A 9869-nucleotide genomic window follows, 5' to 3' on the forward strand; every position below is an offset into this window, starting at 1 on the left:
CCTCATGGCTCCTCATACAGATGTCTATGGGGTCCTCATGGCTCCTCATTGAAATAGTTTCGGACGACATGCTGCAGTTGTGTGATGTAAGCTGATTGGTTATAGAAGGGCCGAGGGCTCCTCATAGAAGTGACCTGGAGTGTCAGTTGATTGTATGCAGATTGGTCTGTGTGTGCCCGGTAGGGATGAGCGAGAATGCCTCTGGCAAAAATTGCCTTGAACTTCCGATAGGTCAGTGAAATTTCAGTGAAGCCATCGGAAGATCGAGGAAATCATTTTGATCCCCGGCAATAGAGGTTAAATGGTGACAAGTCTCCCTATTCAAAACCTCTAGTGCCCTCTGATTGGCTGAGGAAAGATTGGCTAGAGGTTTTATTGGGGAGACTTGTCACCATTTAACCTCTAGTGCCGGGGATCCCACACTACGATGCATTCATTGATCAGCATAGCACGTAATCTTTTTTTTTTTTTTTTAATTTGATCTCATTTGGCGAGTTTACACCGGCCATTCTCGCTCATCCCTTGTGGCCGGCTGCTCTTATTTCTGCTACTATACAGGCAAATAATCTGGTGTCCCCCCCCCCATTTCTCTCTACCCCCTTTTCTTCTATTTACCCCCCTACCCTTCTCCTTGTTCCCCCTTTCTCCCCTTCTCTCACCCCCCCCCAACTGCCCTCCCACTTCTCCCCCTTTCTCCTCTTTTTTTCACCCATCAGACGGTGACGGTGAAGCCGGAGAATGTTTTCCCCATGAATCCGCCCAAGTTTGATAAGATTGAGGACATGGCGATGTTGACTCACCTGAATGAGCCGGCCGTATTGTACAATCTGAAGGATCGGTATAAGGCTTGGATGATCTATGTGCGTTCCCTCCAGTCAGTTGTACATTGAACGTAGAAGTGGCACCCTCATTTCTGGGGGGGGGGGGAGGGGTGTAGGAAGATGTCCCAAATGAAAAAAGTCATTGCTTCAGAATTCAGCTCATTAGGATCCCTATACTATGACGTAGATTTGTGTCCCCACCAGCAATATTTCCTTGTGACACTTTCACTCCACCATTATCATAGAGGAATCTCGTGTGTATTATGGGGCCCCTCAATGGCTGCCGCTCAAACAATGTAACAAGTCAATACATAAACCATTTTAAACATGGTTGGAACGGCTTAAAGCTGAACTCAAAGGTCCCTAGACCCACATCAACCAACAGGGGCCCCCACAAAGGCCCCAATAAGTTCTGCTGAGGGGTCCACTGTTGGCTACGTCCAGCATTGTGACATTGCAATTGTAGCCGAGCTTTGTACAGCTTTGCTTTGTATGGTAGATCTGGTGAAGCAAACTCAGGAGCTGGGAGGTTTTCATGTTCAGCTCAGAGATGTAACTAACAAATATTTTATTTAGACTTATTCCGGGCTCTTCTGCGTCACTGTGAACCCCTACAAGTGGCTCCCCGTGTACAACCCCGAAGTGGTCAATGCCTACCGCGGCAAGAAGCGCCAAGAGGCTCCGCCCCATATCTTCTCCATCTCCGACAACGCTTATCAGTTCATGCTGACTGGTGAGAGCACAAACAGAAATGTATTGTAGGTCGTGTTGGGGAATTCACCCCCTTTCTGGGGATTTCCCCTCTGTACCGGCCATTAGATTCCCTGTGTATTGCCCCATCCTATGGATATTACTACTATAAATTATTCTGCCACCTAGTGGCATAAGAAGTGCAAAGCACTCACCACAGGGATTTTTATATCCTCTAACGAATGAGCATCCGAATCTCTGACGGGCCAATCATTTATAAATACCCCATAGAGTGGTGGAATCTCTCCTGGGGGGGCACAAAACAGCAAGACCTGACTAGGGGTCTGATCCTTCCCAATATAGAAAAACGATAACTAGTAAATATGTTGGATGTTTTTCTGTTCAGAAATAGAATCTTCTAGAAATCTCAGATGGAAATAATCTTTATTCTAACAGAATTTATTCTTTATTCTTTCCTGTCTCTTCCAGATCGTGAGAACCAGTCTATCCTCATCACGTACGTATCACTCGTATTTGCTGTATCTTCTCCTATAGATGGAGTTCTCCTTTAATTAGAATGAAAACATTTAGGGTGGGGCACACTGGGCAATCGCATAGGGCCACCACTGACAGAATGGCAGGGGAGCTGGAATGGGGCCCCAACTTCATATTTGCCCAGGGCAGTGTCCACCATGACAATCCTGACTATTAAAGCCTTCTGACCAGATTTATTGTAGTCCCAGAGGTGCAGGATGGGCCCGGTCCTGTGGGGGTTGGAGCTGCAGGTTTCCTGATATCTGAACACATTGTGGTTCTTGTTCGGCAGTGGAGAATCCGGTGCTGGGAAGACAGTGAACACCAAACGTGTCATCCAATACTTTGCAACAATTGCAGCAGTGGGTGACATAAAGAAGAAGGAGTCCACAAGCAGCATGAAGGTACGCTATACACAATCACAAGGCATGGGCCCACATCCTTCATGGTTCTGCCATTGGTAAACCGCTCTCCTGGTTCTCTCCTCACCATAGGGATGTATTGTAGGTTGGGTCAGTACATATGGCGGGGTCTTGTCCAAACCCATTACCATCCTTGCCAGTCAAAAAAAATGTGGGGGCCAAAGCTGCTGCCTGGGGCCCTACTCTGCCTTTATCCACCTCTATATACAGTGTATGGCTTGGATCTGTCATCAGAGTAAATCCCAGAACCTCGTGCTCTTTGCTGCCTTCAACATTAATCAGAGATTGAGTCTACAGATTGGGTTCTGTTCAACATGGCAGACCTAGGGGTCACAATCTGCAATCCAGGGGGAATGAGTAATGAGTGGGGACCAGGGCCAACAGAATGGAGGAGGGGACCAAGGCTGGCAGGATGGGGGGAGGACCAGGGCCAGAAGGATAGAGGGGGGACCAGGGCTGGCAGAATGGGGGGATCAGGGCCAATAGGATAGAGGGGGGACCAGGGCTGCCAGGATGGGGGCATTAGGGTCAATAGGATAAAGTGGGGACCAGGGCTGCCAGGATGGGGGCATTAGGGTCAATAGGATAANGGATGGGGGCATTAGGGTCAATAGGATAAAGTGGGGACCAGGGCTGCCAGGATGGGGGCATTAGGGTCAATAGGATAAAGTGGGGACCAGGGCTGGCAGGATGGGGGGATCAGGGCCAATAGGATAGAGGGGGGACCAGGGCTGGCAGGATGGGGGGATCAGGGCCAATAGGATAGAGGGGGGACCGGGGCTGGCAGGATGGGGGGATCAGGGCCAATAGGATAGAGGGGGGACCAGGGCTGGCAGGATGGGGAGCCAACAGGAACATCAGCAAACTACCTGGCCAAGGGGGATAAACAGAGTGACATGGGGGGGGGGGGCTTTTAAAGGAGTCTCACCCCTACTAAATTCTGGGTGTTGTACATGGGTGGGGTGAGATTGTGGAAGACAGAATTGCTTAGGATTTGGAGTGCTCAGCTGCGGGCAATTTGGGGCAGAGTCTTTCACACTCAGAAACCTGTGCAGAGACCTTAGGATTTGGGTCGTCACAGAGGAAGACCATATCAATACAATGGAATCCCCTTCATCTATTGTTGTCCTTGTAGGGCACCCTGGAGGACCAGATCATCCAGGCCAACCCTCTGCTTGAGGCCTTCGGTAATGCCAAGACCGTCAGGAATGATAATTCATCCCGCTTTGTGAGTTTTGTCTTTTTCCTTCCTTATATCAAGTTGAAAATGTTGAGTTTGTTGCCTTCTGAATGGTGGTTGTCTTGGTGTGTGGATGTTTGGTATATGTCCATGAATGTGTCGAGGTTGGGTGTTTATGTGTGGGTTGAATACAAAGAGAAGAGGGTGCAGCACTCATATCAATCATCAGGAATACCTGTCACCTATGGCCAGCACCTACAGGGGGAACGTAAAGGTGTACAACTATAGATTATGGTTAGGTGTTTGGTGGAGGTTATGGGTTGGGTTGTAGTAATGGGTTAGGTTAGGGTTGAGTTAAATCTATGGTAAAATGTTCAGGTAAAGTTTCTAGTAAGGCTTTAGGTGGAATATAGGCAGGATATGGTTATTCATTAGAGTAAGATAGTTTAGGAGATGGTTAGGTTATAGTTAGGAATTGGTGGGAGTTATTTCTGGTGGCTGGATTGGGGTATTGGTTAGTAGTTGGGGGTTGAGTTGGGGTTATGTCTAGATTGGGTCACTTGGGTTATATTTAGGGGCTGGGTTGGGTTAAATCTATGGTAAAATGTTCCGGTAAAGTTTCTTGCCCCAGAGGAGCAGAGAGTTCCGCAGACACACTCCATCTGCTGGCAGGCATGTGAACAACATCTGAGACTGTCTCGTCACCAGCACTCCCTCTGCTGGTGGGTTTGTTGTCTGCGGCTCACATGACCCACACTCATCACATGGTATCCCCTTTTTAAGGATGTGGTTGGCAACAAGAAGTTGTCTGGACGAGGAGTTCCTTGTGGTTCTGCTCCCAGGTTTCTACTGCTCCAGTTTGTGTGTGTTCTGTTCCTGATCTATCCGTTTACTGAGCCCGGACTGTTTCCTGACAACTCCTGATTGCTGCCTGCCCTGAACCTTGGCTTGTTCAACTATTCTTTGGATTGGTAGGGGTCATTTCTGGTGACCGAATTGAGGTTATGGTAAAGGACTGAACTGGGGTTTGGAGTTCGTGAGAATCAGACTTCAGTTGAAGGTTATTTGTACAGGTTGGATTGAGATGGGAAATGGTAAGAAGTTGGTTTAGGCTTTGGTTAGAGAATGGTTTGGAGTTGTTGCTGGATTGGACCATGATCACCTTATTGTCACCTGTACTGTAATAACATTTATTGCATTGATACTAACGCTGCTTTGTTTTGTCACTAAACAGGGCAAATTTATCCGAATTCACTTTGGCACCACGGGAAAGCTGGCTTCTGCAGATATCGAGACGTGTAAGTATTCCTTCGCATTATACAATATCACTAAGTGATCTGATAAAGTGATGATATGAGAGCTGTAACACCTCCACCTTCCTACAGATTTGCTGGAGAAGTCCAGAGTCACCTTCCAGCTCATGGCAGAGAGAAGTTATCACATCTTCTACCAAATCCTCTCCAACAAGAAGCCGGAACTGATCGGTGAGTAGTAGGTGAATTGTGGAGCCATGGATGATAAAACTGGTGACCATGCTGCGTCATTACTGTGTGCACAACCAGGAGATAGCATTGTCACACCTGTGTACAACATTCTGATCACTACCAACAATTCCTAAACTTCTGATATTTATCATGGGAATGAAATATTTGTCATGTTGTACAATTGCAGACATGCTGCTGATCACCACCAACCCATACGACTTCCCATACATCAGCCAGGGTGAGATCTCGGTGGCGAGCATTGATGACACTGAGGAGCTGATGGCCACAGATGTAAGGAGATACGTAAATATGTGGAATCATAATCTGATAATGGAGGTCAATGCTGAGCGCTATGTATTTTCTGTATGTGGAATTACAGAGCGCCATCGATATTCTGGGCTTCACTCCCGAGGAGAAAGTCGGAATCTACAAGTTAACCGGTGCCGTCATGCATTATGGTGTGATGAAATTCAAGCAAAAACCACGGGAAGAACAGGCTGAGCCTGACGGGACAGAAGGTAAGTCTATGTAACTATCTATCTCTCTATCTGGTAAATCATTGGTCAATTTTTGGAACTTCTTGTTGGTTGTTCATGTTCCTATTCATGACATGGCTCAAAATTTCTGCATTTTAGTGGCAGATAAAACGGCGTACCTCACCGGCCTGAATTCTGCAGATTTGCTGAAAGCGCTCTGCTTCCCCCGAGTGAAGGTGGGGAATGAGTTTGTGACTAAGGGGCAGACCCCTGAGCAGGTAGGTTGTTCTACTATGCAGAGTCAGCACCATCAGTCACCTTGTTACTAATTGTCAGCAACAAACTACTTATCTTGTATCCAGGTGCACCAAAATGTAAATGCGCTTGCCAAGTCTGTCTATGAGAAGCTCTTCCTGTGGATGGTGACACGCATCAACCAGCAACTCGACACCAAACTCCCCAGACAGCATTTTATTGGGGTGCTGGATATTGCCGGATTTGAAATTTTTGAGGTTTGTTTTTAAATTTTATGAACTTTTTATCTAACAGGTATCATATATTTTGCTTTCTGGGCTTTCTTTTATTGTGCATGTAGGGGACGACAGCCCTCTGGGCTAATGCCCTGCCTAGAAGACATTATCAAATAAATACCATGCTTTGAGGAGATGGGACACTCCATGCCCTGTCTGTAGGAGGTGGGACACTCCATGCCCTGTCTGTAGGAGGTGGGTAGGAGGTGGGGTACTCCATGCCCTGTCTGTAGGAGGTGGGACACTCCATGCCCTGTCTGTGGGAGGTGGGACACTCCATGCCCTGTCTTTAGGAGGTGGGGTACTCCATGCCCTGTCTTTAGGAGGTGGGGCGCTCCATCACCTATCTGTAGTACCAGGGACATGATAGAACTTGCCTACAATCCATTGGACTCTATATGCCCTTACTCAGCATCAGTTACCTAATATCATTTCTGTTTCCCAAGCCTTTTTTATCTTTGCCAATATCGGTACTATGGGTCCAATCCCACCACAAACACCAGTTTTATATTCCACGAGTGTCCAGGCGGGTCGTCTAGCTTCTGATCTTTGTGGATTTGGTGTAATTTCTAAAGACTTAGAAATTATTTTTGGTTGACAATCTATCACTTATCCTGATATTCTGAAATGTTTCATTTTGTACAGTTCAACAGCTTGGAGCAACTTTGTATCAACTTCACCAATGAGAAGCTGCAACAGTTCTTCAACCACCATATGTTTGTGCTGGAACAAGAGGAGTACAAGAAGGAAGGCATTGAGTGGGAGTTCATTGACTTCGGCATGGACTTGGCTGCCTGCATTGAGCTTATTGAGAAGGTAGGTACATCCAGTTAGGTTGGTTATTATTCCTAGACCATTACTACATCCTAATGAAGAGAATACTAAGAACGCTCTTCTCCTCTAGCCAATGGGCATCTTCTCCATTCTGGAAGAGGAGTGCATGTTCCCCAAGGCGACTGACACTTCCTTCAAGAATAAACTGTACGACCAACATCTGGGCAAATCCGGCAACTTTCAGAAGCCAAAAATCGCCAAAGGCAAAGCTGAGGCTCACTTCTCCCTTATCCATTATGCTGGGACCGTGGACTACAACATCAAGGGATGGCTGGAGAAGAACAAGGACCCACTGAATGAGACTGTGGTGGGACTCTACCAGAAATCTTCCATGAAAATCTTGGCCAATCTGTATTCCACCTATTCTTCAACAGATTCAGGTAAATGTATAAATCACCTCTCTCTAGCTGCCGGGACATTCAAATATCTTGACATAATGGCCCCGATTTATGAAAACTCTCCAAGGCTGGAGAAGATACACTTTCATCAATGCACTTGGGTGATCCAGCAAACCTGGAATGGATCTGGTCCACGATTCAAAACATTTGCTAACAAATATCAACTGACTTTATTGAATTATGTAATTTGATATTTGCTGGATCACCCAGGTTCACCGATGATAGTGTATCTTCTCCAGCCTTGGAGTGTTTTCATAAATCTTGGAAGACAAATTTATATAATTAAACGTTTGTAAAATATGAACAACAGACCCATCCATCTCCTGATTATCAGCACAGGTCAAACAAATACCACACAAACCTTAAAGTGAACCTCTGGGCTCTGCTTTTATTCCACAGTGCCTCATTATTATAATGTAATATAATATAAAGTTATGAGATATAATAAATATAATATAAAGTAATGTGATATAATAAATATAATATAAAGTTATGTGATATATAATAAAGTTATGAGATATAATAAATATAATTTATAGCCAAAGCCTCCAGAACCAGAGCCGCAGGCCTCTTATATATTATATGTGCCATGGACCACCATCTGGTGTTGCATCAGCTGAGGTGTAATGGAGTCCTGGAAGGAATACGAATTTGCAGGAAGGGATTTCCTAATAGGATTCTCTATGGAGATTTCAAGCAAAGGTGAGGCTGGATTCCCCCAAATCCCAAATGTGTCAGTGAGGTGTCAGTATGGTGTCAGTGAGGTGTCAGTGCGGTGTCAGTGAGGTGTCAGTGTGGTGTCAGTGCGGTGTCAGTGAGGTGTCAGTGAGGTGTCAGTGCGGTGTCAGTGGGGTGTCAGTGGGGAGTCAGTGAGGTGTCAGTGAGGTGTCAGTGCGGTGTCAGTGAGGTGTCAGTGAGGTGTCAGTGCGGTGTCAGTGGGGTGTCAGTGGGGAGTCAGTGCGGTGTCAGTGCGGTGTCAGTGCGGTGTCAGTGGGGTGTCAGTGGGGTGTCAGTTAGGTGTCAGTTAGGTGTCAGTGAGGTGTCAGTGTGGTGTCAGTGAGGTGTCAGTTAGGTGTCAGAAGTTGTGTGGCTGTGCCAGTCTCCTCACCTTCTGTCTGTATTCAGGTACCGCATACTGAATGCCAGCGCCATCCCGGAGGGGCATTTCATAGACAGTAAGAAGGCCTGCGAGAAGCTCCTGGCCTCCATCGATATCGATCACACGCAGTACAAGTTTGGACACACAAAGGTAAGTCCATACACTAAGTACACAGCTGATAGGGCTGGGAGAACCAATGGTGGGGATAAAAATCTCCGGCTGACCAATGGGAAGGCTTGAATCCAAGAAGTATAAAAGAGAACTCTGGGTCATACAGATATAAGGTTTTCCTCCTCAGTATTATTAGGATGGAATATTCCAGATATATATATTCTGAGTTTTGCTGTACCATATTTCCATTCCAGGTCTTCTTTAAGGCCGGACTCCTGGGCACCCTGGAAGAGATGCGGGACGACCGCCTCGCCCTCCTCATTACCCGCACACAGGCTTTATGTCGGGGGTTCCTGATGCGGCAGGAGTACAAGAAGATATTGGAGAGAAGGTTAGGATTCACCCACAAAGAAATTATTCCTTCTACAGAGACACAAAACATAGCACATTCACTTCAGTCAATCTTTTGCAATAAAAAAATTCTAGGGGGTTATAAACCAGTGAATCTGACTTTCATTAAAACATTCACATTATGGAGAATCAATGAATGCCTTTGAAACACATGGAGCTGACGATTCTTCATTAGGGAATGTTTGGTGAATGTCAGATTCACTGGTGTATAAATTGACCCCTAGCTGTGTTTTCTCTCTGTCTTTATTTCTTCTTTTATTATAAAGCAATACGTTTGGGTTTGCAGGTTCTGAGGATAATTCTGGTTGGATCTTTGTAAACCTAAAAAATTATTATTTATGATTTATATAAATGGAGGAGCTCAGCTATGAGGAGAGACGTATAGGGGGGATATGATCACCTGTGTACATAGATAGCGATATGATCACCTGTTACATAGATAGCGATATGATCACCTGTATACATAGATAAGTAAGCAGTCGCCAAACGGTGGTCTGCAAGAAAAGTTTGGTGGTCCGGGGGTCTGGCTGGTGCCCCACCCCCGAGTGTGGTGAGAAGAAGGAGCCGGCCAGAGCTGTGGACCATGTTCCTCGTACAAATCCCAGGCTCAGGGAAGTGGGAGGGCGGTATCCCTGGAGTGGGCGGGGTTGTGTCATGATGATGTCACTATGGGGGAGGTTTCTCCCATTTGATTGACACCCGGCTCCCCGTGCATGTGCAGTTAGGAGCCGGTAATTTTAGTGGTCCGCAGGACTGAAAAGATTAGCGACCACTAATATAAACAGTCCATATAGAGAACTCTCTTCCCCATTATTCACTGTAAGATCATTACAAAGCACAAGGGGGCGCTCTTTGCATCTGGAGGAAAAGAAGTTTAAT

General features: G+C 46.2%; 1 protein-coding gene across 1 annotated transcript in view; it reads left to right on the forward strand.

Annotated features, from left to right (window-relative positions):
• The window catches only part of LOC140325429 (myosin-3-like), a 30117-nt gene that overhangs the window by 2997 nt on the left and 17251 nt on the right, over window positions 1-9869 (forward strand). The window contains exons 4-19 of the mRNA XM_072403261.1: window positions 717-860; window positions 1398-1554; window positions 2001-2028; window positions 2338-2449; window positions 3603-3695; window positions 4882-4945; window positions 5033-5131; window positions 5319-5422; window positions 5511-5649; window positions 5767-5885; window positions 5970-6119; window positions 6783-6953; window positions 7042-7478; window positions 7922-8071; window positions 8495-8618; window positions 8834-8970. Of these exons, the coding sequence (XP_072259362.1) occupies window positions 717-860; window positions 1398-1554; window positions 2001-2028; window positions 2338-2449; window positions 3603-3695; window positions 4882-4945; window positions 5033-5131; window positions 5319-5422; window positions 5511-5649; window positions 5767-5885; window positions 5970-6119; window positions 6783-6953; window positions 7042-7478; window positions 7922-8071; window positions 8495-8618; window positions 8834-8970 (2228 nt within the window). The remainder of the gene's footprint in view (window positions 1-716; window positions 861-1397; window positions 1555-2000; window positions 2029-2337; window positions 2450-3602; window positions 3696-4881; window positions 4946-5032; window positions 5132-5318; window positions 5423-5510; window positions 5650-5766; window positions 5886-5969; window positions 6120-6782; window positions 6954-7041; window positions 7479-7921; window positions 8072-8494; window positions 8619-8833; window positions 8971-9869) is intronic.

Source organism: Pyxicephalus adspersus, chromosome 3 (assembly GCF_032062135.1).
Source record: "Pyxicephalus adspersus chromosome 3, UCB_Pads_2.0, whole genome shotgun sequence".
Lineage (NCBI taxonomy): Eukaryota > Metazoa > Chordata > Amphibia > Anura > Pyxicephalidae > Pyxicephalus > Pyxicephalus adspersus.